The sequence below is a fragment of the Antedon bifida genome, chromosome 1 (assembly GCF_963402885.1).
Source record: "Antedon bifida chromosome 1, ecAntBifi1.1, whole genome shotgun sequence".
NCBI lineage: Eukaryota > Metazoa > Echinodermata > Crinoidea > Comatulida > Antedonidae > Antedon > Antedon bifida.
In genome coordinates, this window is record NC_136226.1 from 21,667,019 (window position 1) to 21,686,269 (window position 19,251).

At 33.3% G+C, this 19,251-nt stretch overlaps 2 protein-coding genes across 2 annotated transcripts in view; one reads left to right on the forward strand and one right to left on the reverse strand.

Annotated features, from left to right (window-relative positions):
- The window catches only part of LOC144845837 (uncharacterized), a 339,583-nt gene that overhangs the window by 50,297 nt on the left and 270,035 nt on the right, over positions 1–19,251 (reverse strand). The window lies entirely within an intron of this gene.
- LOC144845429 (separin-like) overlaps positions 2,689–19,251 on the forward strand; it is a 53,673-nt gene continuing 37,110 nt past the window's right edge. Inside the window, exons 1-4 of the mRNA XM_078702757.1 lie at positions 2,689–2,789; positions 8,776–10,219; positions 10,472–10,614; positions 17,124–17,320. Of these exons, the coding sequence (XP_078558883.1) occupies positions 2,718–2,789; positions 8,776–10,219; positions 10,472–10,614; positions 17,124–17,320 (1,856 nt within the window). The 5' untranslated portion in view covers positions 2,689–2,717. The remainder of the gene's footprint in view (positions 2,790–8,775; positions 10,220–10,471; positions 10,615–17,123; positions 17,321–19,251) is intronic.

Genomic DNA, 19,251 nt, shown 5'->3' on the forward strand with positions numbered 1-19,251 from the left:
ATCATATATAGCTACAAGTAAATAGCAGTAATTCAATAAGGTATAGCTACATACATATCATATATAGCTACAAGTAAATAGCAGTAATTCAATAAGGTATAGCTACATACATATCATATATAGCTACAAGTAAATAGCAGTAACTCAATAAGGTATAGCTACATGCATACCATTATAGCTACAACTAAAGAGCAGTAACTCAATAGGGTAAGCTGCATAGCTATCACCTTCAAATACATGGTACTGCATACATAGTATATGCTACAAGTAAATAGCAGTAACTCAATAAGGTATAGCTGCTACATACATATCATATATAGCTACAAGTAAATAGCAGTAACTCAATAAGGTATAGCTACATACATATCATAAATAGCATTAATAGCCAACATAAATTCCAAGAAATCACTGGCTCTTTCGTCCAAGTGATACCAAGAGGGTTGCTAGGTTATTCTGAATTGAGCTTTAACCTCGAAATATTATAAAATGCATTGATTTCAGTGAAAAAATATTTTAAGCGAGCTGAGCTATTTTCACAATATTATCAATATCTTTATTCTCAGGTAATTCAATTTCCTTACACAATGGATTATTCCTTATATTTATTGCCATTACCTAAACTACAACAGTAAATAATAGTGCTGACAATGGGTAACCTTGATGTACTCCACATTCTATATTAAAACTTTTTGAAACCCATCCGTTATTTTTAACCATACATCTAGTGCCTGTGTAAATTACATTTATCTAATGTACAAAAGACTTTTTTAGAACATTTAACATTAATTTTCTATCTATTGAGTCGAAAGCCTTAGCAAAGTAAAAAAAAATCATGGCTCCTGGTATTTGCTTTTCTTTCGTACAAGACAACACATTTTCAACCAGTTTAATATTTTCTCCTCCAAATCTCCCATTAATATATCCTTTTGGATCTTTTTTTAGTTTTTAGTCTGTTTGGTAGAGCATGTGCCATTATTTTGTAATCTACATTTAACAATATAATTGGTCTCTCTCTCTTTTCCACTCTTAAATAAAAGATTTATTACACCTAACCTCTGTGAGTTACTTAACTATTATTGTTATAACTGTAATTTAAAGAACTAGAGGTGAGCTCGTAGGAAGTGTAGACGATGGTTCTCGGAATGATAAAAATGTTCTAAAAATTGTACGCTTTCTGTCGGTTACCATTATTTAAAATGCTTGACATTCGTAAAACTAAACTACTCTGTTTCACAGTATTTTAGATGATTAATAACATTTTAAAGTATAGTGTTTATTGTTTGGTAGGGCCCTTTAGGGAGGCGGAGTTCATTTGAGGGAGGTGCTTATTCGAGGGATATATGTTAATTTTTTTAGTTTTAATAATATGGTAACATTTATAATCAAATTAAATCCTCTATCTAATAGATATGAAAAGTGGTAAAAAAGAATAACAAATGCTTGGTAAATTGTTGATAACAGTGCGAATTCTACTACAAATAGTATAATTGTGTTATTATAAATGTGGATGGACGTTTATTATATAGTTGGGTTAGGGGGGGGGGCGGCGGGGGGGAGGGAGATAACTATTCAAATGGATGTTTTATTGGAGAGGCGTTTATTCAAATAAATACCATCCTAATAATTATTAATATATTATTTTATTTAAACATCTTTTGAAACTAACTGCCGTGACAGAGTGGGCCCAAGAAAGAATACATTTACGGCTTGCAACATGGGCAGACATCCCGGTCATAACGGGACACAGATAGCCTACACAGTTATTCCTGTCAGCTTACTCAATAAAAATATAAAACTCAGCTATCGGGATTTCACTCGATTTTAAACAAAAATGTCTTATCATCATTGGAATGAAATATTTTGAATGAAATGTTTGAATTGAATTGGAAAGTCAAACTATTGGCGACGTATGTCATTTCCGCTCACGACAACCTCTTAAGCCTGGGTACCTATCTCCTTTCCACGCTGCCATTAAAAAAATCGCGAGCGGGAATGACATACGCCGCCAATAGTTTGACTTTTTAATTCAATTCGAACATTTCATTCAAAACATTTCATTCAAAACATTTCATTCAAAACATTTCATTCAAAACATTTCATTCAAAACATTTCATTCAAAACATTTCATTCAAAACATTTTATTCAAAACATTTCATTCAAAACATTCAATTCAAAACATTTCATTCATATATTGCGCCATTCAATTCATATCGATGCATTTCATTTATATATCGCGTCATAAAATTCATATCATCGAAATGTTGCGTAAACGGCGTTCCATATAAGGTGCAATACATCGAAACTGCTATAATCCTCGATTTCAGACACTGGCGTACAAACCACGTCAGACAAATTCGACCAGAGGGCCATTGGTCACAACCTATTCCACAGCTATAGGACGTCTCATGACGTTTGATTGGTTGATAATAAGGCTGTTTAAAAGGAATACATCCAATCAGATTAATTTTACAATACACGTCACACCTGCATGCTCGCATATCATATCATTACCCCACCACCGTCATCCGCGAGACGGCGGAAGATTCGTTTTTTGGTCGGCCGGCTGTGGTGTACATGGTAAAATCAGAGAGGTGATAAGGCTTCGGCTTTAAGATCTATTGGTAAAATACATAAAATGTAGCCGAAGTTGGCTAGCTGACCATCATTGTTGTGTCACTTGTTTGTGTACAGTTTCGCTTATTTATTAACACTGTATTATGGAAGGTGAACGGATACTGCAGTGTATGAAAAATGGAGATGACTTTGAAAATCTTAGTTGTGCAATAAAAGTAAGAACAATAGTATCTTCACAATGGCAATAATCATAATAATGTCTATGACCCACTGTATGTTTGTAGGAGCCCTGCAGTCCTAGGCCGGTAATGCTTTTTAATGTGACTCTACCTAGGCTAGGCCTAGCCTACTAGTACTAGCTCTAGGGCCAGCCAAGCCCTAGGCCCTAGCGGTATACAGATGATCATGCCCACGGACGATTCATTTTCGTGGACCCATTTGTCTTTCCTTTATGTTTAGAATGGGCCCGATCGTCCACACAGTTAGGCCCGATCGTCTGACAATCCGCTTCGCTGCACAGGTCTAGGCCTAGTGTGTGTCTGGCGAGCACCTCGAACCTACATGTTTTTAAACATCTAGGGCACCTACACAACGTTTATTTTACGTTTAAAGCACATTTCATTTGTTTAACAACATATTTATAAATACAATATGTGCAGAAATTATAACTAAAGTCGATATTTTCGATATCAACGGTTTAAATGAAAAATATCTTGCATGTTATTTAATGTACCCTTAACTAGTTTGATATAGGAAGTAACATATTCCGATACAGAATTTACCGGTGATCATCGTACGACACATCTTTTTTTATATACACCAATCCGATTTAAGTAAAGCCACCCGCAAAATGTTTGATTGGTACGATTTTGCAGTCACCGATTTCTATTCCGTAAAATATATAGCGCCCTCATGCGGTTTTTGACCTCCCTACCTTGGAGGCCCTCTGGCTAGGCTGGGATCCAGTCAAGTCGCCCCAATACAAAGTCACCCCGGCATAGACGCCCCAACACAAAGTCGCTCCATCATAAAGTCGCCCCTTAATACGTTACAATACTATAGATTTAAATTCAAATATGGTTTTTTAATTTATTTTTTGTTGCTATAAGTATGGAAAATATCTTACAAGACTAGCTAGAGTAGACAAAAAAGTAGTATATAGGCCTAGTAGTATTCTCGGTTTTATTTTGGTCTGGTATTTTGTATGTAGTGCCGCTAGATACGCTGTTTCATATTGGTATTTCAGTTCAATTTATTTTTCCACATACTACACAAATACTACAACCTAGTACATGGAGGATGCATTTTTTAAGATCTGTGCGAAGCATAGACCTTTAAGCTAATAAGCAACCTTAGACAATAATAATAATTACAATAAACATAAAAGCATTGAATAAATAAGTAAATAAATAAGTAAGGCAGTATACAAAAAAAGAAATTATTCCATGTTTCATATATATTGTATGATATATAATAAATAAGTAGAGTGGTATTTACTCGCCATATATCGAGATCAGAGACAGTTTAAATGCACGCTTAAAGGTATTTGCTGATGTTTTATCTAAAAATTGGAAATAATTTGCCATAATTTGGGGCCAGCATAAAAAATGGAATGTAGTCTAAGATGGGAATTGCAGGGTGATATTGAATAAAAATTGTTAGCAGAAAATCTAGTTGAATAATTGTGAACAGAAGAAGTAGAAATTAATAAATTGTTTAGATGTGAAGGCAGTGTTTGCTTGTGTAATCTGTACATAAAGGCAGCTATTTGGAGTTTATTCAAATCATAAATATTAAGAATTTGAAAATTATGAAAAAAACTTTTGGTATGAGATTGAAAAGAAACGCCTGCGCAGATTCGCAATGCGCGTTTCCGGAGTCTAAATAGGTAGTCATATTTTGACGTTTCGGTACTTGGCCAAGGACATAATGTTTCAAATTTATTGATATAGACTCCCCATGCGATATTACCATAAGAAAGATATGGTAAAATTAAAGTGCTATACAGTATTAAAAGAATTCGCGGTGGTAAATAATATTTTAGTTTGTTCATCATTCCTAAATTTCGAGAAATTATATTAGATACACGATTAATATGAGGTTTCCAGTTTAAGTTAGAATCTATGGTAATGCCTAAGAATTTGGTTTCAGTGACGCATGAAAGTTTGGAATCATTTTGCGTTTGAAGACAAAATATAATTCGTTTTAGAAGTATTTAAAGATAATTTATTTAACTTAAACCAATCAGATACTTTAACGAGTTCAAAATTTATAGTTTGAAATAATACATTGTTGTTTTTGTGAGAATAAAATATATTGGTGTGGTCAGCGAATAAAATAAAATCCAATAATTTAGAGCAATTTGCGATATCATTAATGTAAATTAAGAACAAAAGTGATCCTAATATAGATCCCTGTGGTACTCCACATGATATTGGTAACAAGGGAGAATCTACAGAATTAAAAGAGGTAAGTTGATAACGATTTGATAGGTAGCTTTTAATTAATTTAAGAGGAAGACCTCTGACACCATAATGTTGGAGCTTATAGATAAGAATATTATGATTTATAGTGTCAAAGGCCTTCGATAGATCCAAAAAAAGTCCAATAGCTAACTCATTTTTGCTTAGAGCATTGGTTATTTTATCATAAAGGTCGATTAAAGCATGTTCGGTGGAATGTTGTCTTCTAAAGCCATATTGTCTGCTATAAAAGGACGTTGTGTTTGTCAAAAAAAGTAAAAAGTCTATTATTCGTTCAAAAATCTTAGATAAATACGGAAGTAGCGAGATAGGCCTATAGTTTGCAAACTGGTGTTTGTCTTCTTTTTTGTAAATTGGAATAACTTTTGCAATTTTTAGGATATCGGGAAAGGTGCCACTGGTTAAAGAAATATTGAAAATATGGGATAATGGAGTAGAAATTAAAGACGAAACAGATTTAATAACCTTATTTGAATAGCCATCAATGCCAGGACTTTTTTTGATATCTAGATTTGAAATAAGATCGGAAACCTCATACAGCGTAACAGGTGTAAGAAAAATTTAGTTTTTTAATGGTTGATTTAGAAATGATGAGTAGTCAAGGTTACTGTTCTATGGGTTTCCAATACTACTTGCAAGTTTAGGACCAATATTTGTAAAATAATCGTTAAAATGTGAAGCAATAGATAAAGGATCAGTTATGTTTTTTTCATTATAAACAAAATAGGATGGCATTGGTTTAGTTGAATTTTTACCTAAAATGTTGTTGATAGTTTTCCATGTTTTTTGAATATTAAATTTGTAGTTATCAAATTTGTTGGTGTAATTACTTTTTTTTGGCATACTTGTTGAGCAATTTAGTTAATTTGTTTCTGTAATGTATTTCAATTTGTCAGACTTAATTAAAGAATTTGAAATCCATGGTTTTTTTTCCTGACGTGTATGTTCCTTCTACATCGCCTTTTTTAAAAATGTTTGTCATATGTTGACCTAAATAAGGAGTTAATAAATTGAAAGAAGAATTAGGATCGCTGTCACTATATAAATCTGCCCAATTTATATTTGTTAAATCATTTTTAAAGTTAGAAATCGTTTTGTTGTTTATTTTAGATATGAATACATATTTAGACTCTTGGTTGGTTTGCATTGTATTGCCAGACGAGTTATTTAAAAAGAAGATGGGAAAATGATCAGATATATCAGAATAGAAAATTCCAGGGGAAATTTTATCAGTTATGTTGTTGGTAACGCGAGTAGGTTTAGTAACTAAAGGATAAAACTTAAAGTTAAACAAAGTACCTGATAAATTCGGATGTTTGACTATGAATTGCAGTTTAGTAAGTTAATATTGAATTGAAATCTCCAGTAAGGTATGCAGTTTTGTTTTCATTGTGTATAATTTCGAGAATTGTTGAAATATTGTTATTGAAAGAGTTTACAGGTAATTCAGGGTTTCGGTATATTACAGCAAGGATTACATTTTTTCGTATCCGGATATTCACCCCCTGGACATTTACCCCCCGGAAAACTACCCCCCGGACAACCACCACCTGGACAACTACCCCCTTAGGACAACTACCCCTTTAGGACAACTACCCCCCGGACAACAACCCACTTAGGACAACTACCCCCTGGACAACTACCCCCCGGACAATTACCCCCTAGGAATAAATTGACTCTGCAACAGTGTATAATAGGTAGTAGACCGGGGAATAGTTATCCTAAGGGGGTAGTTGTCCGGGGGTAGTTGTCCGGGGGTAGTTGTCCGGGGGTTGTTATCCTAAGGGGGTAGTTGTCCGGGGGTAGTTGTCCGGGTGGTAAACATCCGGGGGGTAACTGTCTAGGGGGTAGGTGTCCTAGAACCCATTTTTTGGTTGGGCTTTAATTTCAATAAAGATGGATTCAGAATTGTTGGAAATAATAGAAGAAAGATCATTACGCAATATATATTGATGTCTCTGATCTAGATATATAGCGACACCACCACCAGGCCTATCAGTTCTTGATTTCTGTAATAGATTGTAACCGGCCATACTGTAAAAAGAAAAAATTGTTTTACTATTATTAAAAAAAGTCTCTGAAAAACATAATGCCGTAAATTTGTGATTCATAATGTTTACAAAATCATTGATTTCGTCAAAATGCTTATCTAAGCTTCTTGCATTTAAATGAAAAACACTAAAAGAGGAAGTGTTTTCGCAGTGTTTAGAATTAAAACTATCAAGAAGTTCATATGTGCATTCATCATTATTATTGGGAAATAGTAAGTTGTTATAAGCATTATTGAAAAATAATAAAATTGAATAACCTAGGTCACATATTTTAATCTTTACAGTAAATTTCAATCAGTTATAGCTCCTTAGAATAAAAAGTGATACTGATAGTCATGATTAAAACGTTTTCTGGAAGCTATAGATACAGTACAGAAAAAAAATACTGCAACTTTTCCTACGACATAGCTTCGTAGATAGAACGTAGGCTACGTTGTTGGCTTAGTAGATTACATTTTTTGTCTTTTTAACCTCAATAAACATCTTTCAATGAGATAATGTACGTTCCTATTTGTAGGGAGTTTGTAACCTTAATAAACAACCCTACTTATGCATCCCACAATAGCACAATCTTTTACTTCTGTATATTTACAGTATGCATTCATTCATTGAATGGATAGTACAGTAGGGAGAATATTTTCATTCGTTGAATCTTTCAATGATTTCTTGACATGACAATCAAAAGTGCATTATCAAAGTTCAGAGAATTTCTTTATTAGTTAAGTTATTAAGTTACTGTATACTTTAAAATTATAAGGGTTTATTCTTGTTTCCGGTTCATGTGTGTCTTGTTTTTTCTGTTTCAGTTTATTGGCTGCCTCTCTACTCACAAGCTTTGCTATTTTAGATTTTGCTCCTCTTATTTACCGAAATTATTGTACTTTACTAACAAGTGCCAAATGTAATTTAAAACCTTGATACCCCATTAAAAGTGGGACATTTTGGTCGCTAACTTTGATCCATCCAAGATGGCGGATAATGTAGACATTCCCAGTACGATTGTGGTCATTTGTGTGCAGTAGTAAACATTTTTTTAACGAACAAACATCCGAAGTTAGAAAAAATTGGGGCATTTTGGCCACTAACTTGAATCCAAGTAAAAAAATGTGTACAGAATTAATATATGTATAAACTAGAGGGTACTCCGAGAGTACAAACCTCCGCCTACTGTAAAATTCTCCTACATAAAATGTCCCCGGAAAATATATATATATTTTTATTTTGTTTTTTATTACAGTAGGTCTAATAGGCTGCACACTACTAAGTTGTGGATGAGAGTTTGGTGTAATGGTTATGTATCCAGCCTCTCACAGTTGAGATCGCTGGTTCAAGTCCCACTGAAGTTTTTTTTTTTTTTATTATAATTTTTTTGTTTTTTTGTGGACCTTGATCTTTGACCCTGACCCTTCAAAATTTAACCACAATTATATGATGAGTCATTGATCATTGTGGCTAAGTTTGGTGAGAATCGGATAAAAACTGTGGCCTCCAGGCTGTTCACAGACACACACACACAAACATACAGGGGTGAAAACATAACCTCCTTGGCGGAGGTAAAAATGTACAAACTCTAGATAATAAAATATAGATTAATTTACAAGAGAATTGAATGTTACTTTGTTACAATGTTCTACCTCATGGTTGTTATTCTTATTTATTTGTTTCAGGCATATCTTGCTCCTCTTCACAATCAGAAAAGATGTAGAGAAAAGGCAAACAAATATGGGTTGTTTGCTATGAAGCTGCTACATGTATGTGTGCAATGCTGGACTGACTGCAAACCAAACAATCCAATGCTAGCAAGCCTCATTGTGATTTGCAACACAGCCTATAGTTCTATACTTATTGCCAAAAACATGATGAAAACATCGCCATTAGCCTTGGAGAAACTCCTTTTTCATAATGTGTCACAGATTCTGAAAAAGGGGTTATTTCTAGATGGTTTGGCATTTTCAGAAAATCTATTGAAGCAGATGCAAGAATGTCACTTGGAACACTTTCAAGAAGACACAGTTGAAAATGATTATGATACTGTTGCTAAGCAATCATACAACCTATTATGGAAGGCTTGTGTTGAATTAGAAATTTCCGAAGCAAAACAGAACTCATCTAAACTCCATTTGGTTTTGCAGTTTCGGCAACAAGCTTTGTCATTTCTTCTGTTATCCAATATGCCACTGAGTAATGTTGTTGACTTGATACTTAGGAGTGGAACTGAATTTGAAAAGGGTTCTTATAAATTGGATCAAACAGAGAAATGGAAGATTCTGGTTAAATTCTTTAATGAATCAATTACACTTATAGCAAATAAACATTTTTCAAAACAGGACACTCTTTTGGAAAAACAATTGAGTTCTGTAATTCGTCTTGGAATCCAAACTGTTAAATTCTGTAGTTTTCTCCATGATACATCACAAGCTAAATATATCCTTGAATTTATTAAGAAAGAGTTCAATGAAGCAAAAATTGGTGTGAATTACAATGTTGATGTTTTTCACTCAATTTTGGAGCTTCTTCAATGTTTGATTATGTTCCAATTCCATACTGTGAATAAAAAACAGGAAGGGAAACAACAAAAGCTGATTATACAAAATGTAGCTGGAATTATTGTTGTAATGAAGAACTTTCTCAATGTTATCTCAAAACTGTTTGAGAAAAACATGTTGAATGATCACTTGGCTGAAAGTCTTGTAGAAGCATTAGAGATGATCAGAAAGTACACAATAACCACTATCTACAATGATGCAAAAGACAAAAATCTGTACAATGATGATTTTTCAGATGTTTTTGTTGACTTTCTGATTTCAAATGTGAAAATATTAGAATTTCAACAAGTAATTATTTCTAAAATGACATCAAATAAAGAAGTTGGTAAACTAAGACATACTAAGCAGCAGATGAATGTCAAGCGACAGTTGAGTGTCCTACATCTTTTGGCCAATATTCTTATATTTCAGTTAGATGAGAAGAGAATGATAGAACACAACTGTTTGGAGCCAAAGAGTATTATTGGTAAAGTAGTTATGGTACTACAAAAACATGTCTCCCTAATCGAACAAGTCTCTTCAGGAAGAGGTGGAAGTGTACAAACAAATGAACATCGTTGGCTTGGTGAGTTTAACAAAACATTATCTTTGAAACAAAGGATAATATTTATTAAATAGTACTGAGTAGTGATAACTCACTCAAGAAGGAAATTTGTACTGTAGTTACAACAACTTAAACATCGCGCAAATGTTCCTTATGCTATTGTAATATACTGTAGTTTCTCGTTATAAAAACTGTTACTGTACTTGTATTACTGACAATAACATACATCAGTTCATTTAAACTCTACTGGAATTTGTCTATTTTCTCCTACAGGTTGCAATGCATTCAATTTAGGTCTATTGATTTACCGCCAGGAGTGGTATAAAGATGCTATCTTGCCACTTAGCCTTGCATGTAATCAGCTTCGTAAATGGTGTATCAAAGGACAGTGTATGAACAATGATAATTTACAAGAGGTATGCACATTTTAACTCATCTGTACAATTTTGTGCACGACCCTCAACTGATAACTTTTTTGTTTCTTCTCAAAGTCTTGTCGTCCATTATTAGGTGATCACTTAGAATAAAATGATCACATATTGTTATTGTATGAAATCTTTATTATTGTTATTCTTTGTTTCTTTCTGTTCAATTTTTGTGTAACAAATATCTGAAAAAGTTGAATGTCAATTATCACCAAAATTTCACAATATCTTTCAAATAATTTAACTAAAGCCTGTTTTCATGTCGATGTTATTTGACGCTATCGTTAACAATAATTTCCTATGTAAACATTGAAATTTTAACGATTTACAGGAGAAGGTATTTTTTAACTAACGACGACAATACAAATCGTCTGCGATTTACAGGAAAAGGTGTAATAATCGACGGTAATCAAAGCTACAAGTTGCAATCATTGACACTCGCCAGAGTTGAATCCAGTTCAACTCTAGCGATATCGCAACACTAAAATGTAAGAACTGACCAATCATCTTGGCGATACAGCACATGACGTCACATAATTGATGGAAAATTCTGCTGACTACATTTATTTTTGTTGCATCGCGGCGCGGTCAAAGCTAGTTCTAGACTTGCCAAAGTGACTATAAAATGATGTTCCGGAAATTAGGCGTGGGGATATTAGGTAGATCTAAGTCTTCGGATAGGCCTACTGAGAACGAAGAACCATCATTATAGAGATAGTAGTATGCCTAGGCCCACGTCTCCTACACTGTGAGAGGCAGGGGAGTCCTCTATTCATTTTTCATGTTACGATAACGTTGAGAAAGACGACAGGACTTTCAACGTTTAACGATGATAGCGTTGACTAACGTCGACAGGAAAACAGACTTTAATCCTAATAAGCTTTTCAGCATGATTATTCATCCTTGAAGTCATTTATACATCATTTTGTGAAATCACATTATCAATCATATCTTCATAACTCATCTCATATCAAATTCATATACATAAACTTCAGGTCAAGGGTAAAAATATTAGCAAATAAAAACACACACGTACACCATGAACAGTTACGTTTTCATCAATTTAGAGCATAAATTAGGTCATTTGCATGTTTAAAAAAATTACTGCACAATTACTGTTTTTGCGCGCGCAATACTTAGAAATCGTAAAAAATATATTTTTTGACCAAATCACATTCTACTCGCTATCCTTTACATTCACATCACATTCACCAATTTTGAGTCCATTCCGACTTAAATAATGCTATATGAGCAGGTTAAAAATGACGAAGTGCACACATTAATTGCACAAAAGTGCTGAAAATGGTAAAAAAAGTTAAAAGGCATTTTAAAAATGAAAACAATTCTTCAGAATGCACGATTCTGGAAGCCATTGAGTTGTAGATATAAATTAATTTAAACTTTTGACATAAAAAGATTTTTTATCTTTTTTGTAGGTTATCACATTCAACTGAGCGCATCTCGGTTATTTAAGCCCGATTTTTTTTTCTGAAATTTCAGTATGTGCTTGTTCAATCAATTATCTTTCTCATGAATTACCATAATTTTCATTTTGAATATCTCAGCTCTATTATAGCTGACCTTGATGATTATAATTTATTATGAAAGCTGATGAAATGTACAGTAGATATGAATTCATATAAAAATTAAGCCTATCGTATGTTGTGACGTTATGTTATACAGTATGGCCAGTTAAAAAAGTAGTTTTTTCATCTCTTTCGTCAAAGTTATACAATTTTCAAAGAGCGCGCACTGGGCTTCTACATCCCAAATTTCACTTTGTTTTTGATAACCTCATCATGCCCAAAAAATTTCAAAATGATGTGGGTCCAGTAATTTCACCTAGTGAATTCTAGTTAATTATTAATTGTTTTCATATTTCAAATTATCCCTAAGAATCAAATAATTATATCAATACAATATACACTACATTCTAAAAAGTTGGGATACGTAATTAAAGGTGACCTTGACGCTTATAAGTTATTATGAAAGCTTCTGAAATGTAGATATGAATTCAAATATTATTTTTAAAATTAAAAACTACTTTTTAATTTCTTTCGTCAAAGTTATACAAATTTCAAAGAGCTAGCATGGCGCTTCTACTGTACTAGGTTCCCTACCTAGTGAAGGTACTTTTTCTTTCAGTTTATCAAAAGGAACTTACTGAACCCAAACTTTTGCAATTTACATGATTGGAATCAGATTATCCATTCAAAAGTTATGGTCCGTTAAAGTTGCCAAAAAACAATGATTTTTGCTTGAAAATATCACTTTTCCCAATTACATTTGGAACCATTTTTGAAGGATTATAACTTTTATATTAATAACTTTAAAGTCCTTATTTTTGCCAAACCCATAGATACCACAGAGTTGTAGACTATTTTAAAAAATTGGTCTGAGGGCTTTTTTGCGCGCATTTTTTCTCATGTTTCAAGAATGTCCAAAAAGTCCCCGTCTTTAAATGATTCGTAACTTTTGAACCAGTATGTGAATTGACTTCTTTTTTTTGCATTGCATAAAATGTAATATGTATTTTAGTAAAGATTATAATTTACAGGTACTGTAGGTATTTCTGGAATACAACATAAAATATTGAATAAAATATACGCTAAATTCTGCCTAAGAAATATATCTAAGTAAGTACCTCAATAGTATAATGTTAACATGTTTAATTTCCTTTTGATTATTCTAACCGTAAGTTGCACTTTAAATTGAAATATGGAATAAAGTTTAGGCCAAGAAACAGCGTATACAGTACATACAACAGCAACCCTGACCAAAGCGCATTCCGGCCACCTACATAGAATGGGTTAGGGCCGCTGCATAGCAAAGTTAAAGCTGCTTAAATTTCTTTGGTACATTTCTTCCTAACGTACATACTTTATATAGTAGCTTGATAAATACTCCACTTATTAAATAATTTAATAAATCGGTAAAATTGACGTTTTGCAGCAAATATTCCATGAGAAGCGACATTTTTCGACATGCCTCGTGTGCGGAGAAGACTAGTTCCGAAAATAGAACAGTCCACTGCGACGGTATCGAATCATTAATTAACGTGCTAATACATGCACATTGCCTGGGCGACGGTAATTTAGTAATAAGTGGAGAAATAAAGGAAAATGTTAAACACTTTTATTTTCGGTAGGGATTATTTTTTTCATTGGTTGGTTTATCAAATAGAAATATAAATTAGCTTTAATTCAATACTAAATTAGCCTGATTTTGATAATTAATGAGAAAGACTCAAAAATTCAATTTTTTTTGGAAAAATACATAATAACCGATTTATATATCAAAATAAAGAGTATTTAAAGCCTGATAACATGCAACAAAAATTACTCCACCACCTATTATGGACCGTGTGATTGTGTTTTGAAAATGTATAGGTGTTTTCCGAAGTTACTTCGAATTTCGGGTCTGCGGCTTTTGTACTTCATTTTAAATCGCGTTTAAATATTTAATAAACATAGATTAAAAATATATAATTGAACCCTTAAACAAGATCTATCCAGAGGTATCATTTTTATTCACATGGGTACATAGAATAGTATAGAGTATCACGGTGTGACGTCACAATGATAGAGTACGCTGCATGGTTGCTAGCCAACCAAAAAATGCGTTCAACGCTACTTGATAAACTGTAAAGATCTGTATTTCTATCAAATTATGTATCTTAGCTTGATTTTTTAAAACTTAAACTGTAGTTGAAGAATAAATAGATTATTAAAAACAAATATTTAGTGATCTTTTGAAATTTTAGTTTGTTTTATTGAAAATTATTAAGTTTTAAAATGACTACTTCAATAAGCCTATTCCAAACCATTGGTGACTTTGGAGAGTCACTCAGACAGGCTGAACGCATTTTTGGTTGCGCTAGCAACCACGCAGCACCGCCTACCGTTGTGACGTCAGCACCATGATACTCTATATTTTTAACTTCAAAGAAACATCCCTTTTATAAATTTCACGAACGTGTTCAAATCGCGGTAACGAAAATCCGCTTCATTGGGATACCTACTATACATACATACCAATACATACATATAATACATACCAAATATTCTTCCAAATCTTATAGTTATACTTTTTTGCTTAATTCATTATATTCCGAAATTGTCATCTTCAAGTTTATTTTGATAACGTTATCATACCAAAAAAATTAGAAAATATATCACCTATGCTACACTGTATATAGATATACATGATACTATACATATGCCCCATACTGTAATAGGCACAACTCAGCAGCACTATGCATATATGCATCAGGTCATAGGATGGCATACATCAATTTTTAACATACGTGCATCGTTTTTAAAAATTAAATGTCATTGTCAGTAAACTCATGAAATGATCACATATAATTGATAAAAATTGATAAAATGACGAATTAAATTCTAGTTCAAATATTTATTAAAGACATTTAATGTAATTCTTTCACTTTCAACTCAAAATAGACACTGTGTATATATGTAAGAGCAATCTATAGTGCAGTCACTTGGAATTGTCTCAATTCACCACCAAAACAAGTCTAAGGACTTAGTGGGTTATCCTTGGTGTGCAACACCATTAACAAATAAATACGATAGGAAAGCTGATTGCAATCTTAAATAAAACATTTAAAATTGAAGTTTATCAAAAATAATTATGAATATATATAAATTTCAGCAGACGGGCAGTAATCATCATCATCATATAAAAATATAGGTAAAAAAAATATATCTTTTCAATATAAAATGTATTGACAAAAAGAGAGATCGACGTTTCGGTACCATCATAGAACCATTTTCAAGATCGAGTGAATACAAAACAATAATAATTATGTGCACTAAGCAACAAAGTTGGTGACAGGAAATGCTACTGAGGGCTAATTAAGTAATTAGCTCCTCCTACTGAGTTAGATAAATAATTTAGCTTTGATGGAATCCGATTGTTTATAGAGTGTAGGTTTTAACTCTATGATCCATAGCATCTCCTTAATTAGGCAATCAAACTTATTGTTACATTAGATATCTCTTCACAAAACATAATTAATATAAAAATACATATTAATAATTATTATTTACAAATACGGGAAAATAAAGACTCTTATCAGAAAGGGTCACTCGGGTACAGGAATAAACTACCAAGAATTGAAAAGACCAAAATTATATAGTTGTGATAAATCTTTTCGAACGTTCGGTTTTAACTCTGGGAGAAGGAAAGGGTACCTGAAATGATGTGGGTCAGTGGGTTTTTACTCGGGGTACCCGAGTCTAGGACTTACTAATTTTCTCCTCCTCTTCTTCCTCCATCTGGACACTATTGAGTAAAAAGTGCGATTTTTAAAGTACTACTCCTCCCTTATTCGTTGTAATATTGAGCTGGGATTTGGCATAAATATACTACAGGGACATGTCCTCAAAGCTATAGAGCCATATTTTTAAATTTCAAACCGGATGCAGCCATATCACGTCTCAAAGATGGTACCGTATAGTCGTATTTGGTAGAGGTTATTGATGTGTATGTGACGTCACATCCCGTCATATGACGTCATTACAGCTTCTTTTGCTGCACCCCGAGTATCGCACATTCGTGCTTTTTTGTTAATTAATTTGTTGAATTAAGAAGCCACAATGTGTGACACATGCCACAGCGTTATGTAGTTATATGCGGCTTCTTGGCGTGGTGGTTATCACGTCTGCTCGACAGGCAGAAGGTCCCCGGTTCGAGCCCGGACGAAACCTTTTTTTTTTTTAAACTTTATGGTGAAAAGTACTGTATACGCAATATGATATACATTATATCTTATTTTTATTATTTTTTAAAATATCTATTTTGTGTAATCGGTATTTATCACTTTTACACATGTTTATCTTGCTTTGTGCTTATTACCATAATAATTTATTTGTAATTTAAATGGATTAAAAAACTTTGTGTAACCCACATTTTTAGTGTAAGAGGTTTCGTAGTGTAGTGGTTATCAAGTCTGCTTAACACGCAAAAGGTCCCCGCTTCGAGCCCTGGCGAGACCATTTTTCTTAAACTTTATGGTGAAATATACTGTATACGTAATATGATATAGAGTATATCTCGTTTTATTACTCGGGGTACCTGAGTCTAGGACTCTCTCATCTTTTCCTCTTCTTCTTCCATCCGGACACTATTGAGCAAAAAGTGCGATTTATAAAGTACTACTCCTCCCTTATTCGTTGTAGTATTGAGCTGGGAATTTGGCATGAATATACTACAGGGACATGTCCTCAAAGCTACAGAGCCGAATTTTTAAATTTCAAACCGGATGCAGCCATATCACGTCTCGAAGATGGTACCGTATAGCCGTATTTGATGTGTATGTGACGTTCTTTTGCTGTACCCCGAGTATCCCACAATCGTGCTTGTTTTTAAAAGATAGTCCTCTAATGAAAATGCAATAGTTCAAAATGTTACCATTATATATCAAATTGCTTAATTTTTACACAGTTTAGGTACAACTTATTATGTCCTTTGTTTTATAGATTCGACTTTTCACAAAGTTAGAATTACTTGCGGACTGCCAGAGAAAAGCAGGCTTTCTTAGTGATGCCATCGCAAGCTTAGAGAAGTCCATAGCATTGATGTCAACCACAGAGCTGGTACTGAAGTCTACTGTTGAACTGTGGATTAAATGTAAAAGGGATAGTGTAAAAAATGGCCAAGAGGAAATCCAAACAAGGTACTATATTGTCTGTAATGAATGGGGGTTTTTTTCATGGTGTTTCTGTTAATTAGAGGTTATTTTTAACTAACACATACAATTACCTGGACAAGCTTCTTTAATGTAGGCAAAATTGTTAACTCTTTGAAGACGTGGCCCGTATATCCCATACAGGGTAATTTACTGTTCCAGGACAAGAGGCCTGTATATGTACGGGTTGACTTTTTGGGGTCACTGAATTGCACTTTTTGAGCATTTGTTATTTGACCTAGGTCCAAATGACAATAAAACAATTGCAGAAAGTTACAGTCATAAAAATGTATTTTGCATTTTTCCTAAACCTATTAAAAATACCTTATTTAGACTCGGTTGCTTGTGGTAGAAGTTGTTGTAGGCAATGTGCAAGCTATCTCTAGGCCTCCTGCTATTTTTGCTTGTTTTATTAGACCTAAGTAAAATTTTTGTCACTATCGTATGTCTAAACTTTAGCCGATGATGTTGAGAATAAGAGTCTTCACCGAAACATATTTGTAACCAAATTTAAGTTGATCATTCTTCTCCTGAGGACAATTGAAGCATATTGATTGAAACATTGAGAAACTCAACAGTAATTTTCCAAACTACATTTGTGGTGTACTGCAAACTTTATATCTCTTAAATAAAGTTCATGGCATATTTTAACTTAAAATTTGTTCAAAAATAACATTTTTATTTCAGGTAATTTCTCAAGTAGATGGGCATCTAGTCTTATAGTAAATACAGATAACTATAGAGGCATTTCTGTAATAAATAACTAGTATTATAGTGGGGAACCTAATGTTTCAAATATCAATTCCTTGAGATTTTAATGCTCAAGTTGAGTTCTTGGCAGTTTTGGAATCCTTAGGACTAGTAGAATTCATTGCAACTAGGGGCCAATTTTTCCCGACCCTATTTTGGCCACCATCTTGGATTTCAAAATGGCCCCCATTTTAAACCACGTACGAACGTAATTTGTGTGATAAATCTTACAATATTATGATAAACCAGTCCAATGGTACAATTTATAATAATAGCATATGGCAGCCATATTGGATTCCAAGATGGCCGCCATTAAAAACGTATATAATGTATGCATTTTATAGTCAGTGTCCTCGTGTATTTCCGTAGAATTTTAATGCCCAAAGTGAGATTTCACTTCTTTATTACAGTATGGTGCTAGGATACCAAAAATGCTAGGTAACAAATTGTTACGATCCCGTAACCATGGTAACAGCCCCAAGATCAAAATTATGTGTAAAATATATTTGAATATCATTAATAACATTAACAGAATGTATAAATAAGTGGGTTTTCGGAAAAATTATCATATTACTGACATTAACATAGTTTTTATGACGTTTATTGGCTTAACGCTCGTATTCTTAAACCGGGCTTTAGTCGTAGTTCGAGCTAAAACTTTAAAAATGACTTCATTTTAATTCATAAACCGAACTTCAACTAAATCGCCGACTAATTCAGGCCAACCTCGACTAAATCGAGACGGATTTTGATCGATTTTTTTTAGTCCTGGAGGGGGCAGGCTAAATGGTCGAAATGGTTTTTAAACGATGTTTATGAAAAATGTAACAGTCATTGAGTTGTTATATTGGCCAGATATTGAAGAATGAAATATCTATTTTTATATAGCTTAATTATATATACATTGGTATATGTTATAATAATGAAAATCATCTTTATTTACAACCGTATACAAATTACATTATTTTCTTTACGCAAGTCCGACTTGAACTACGTCACGCCATAGCGACAATGGGAGATGCGGAAATTCACCACGCGATGGAATGTTTAGGGGGCCTAGCGCTTTCTTGTCACGCTATGAATTGCGTGGTTCGTCGCGATCATACTTTGTTGGAGGCCTAGAAAATATGAAAGTTACCGTACCGCCATGGTTCATAAATATATTTCGA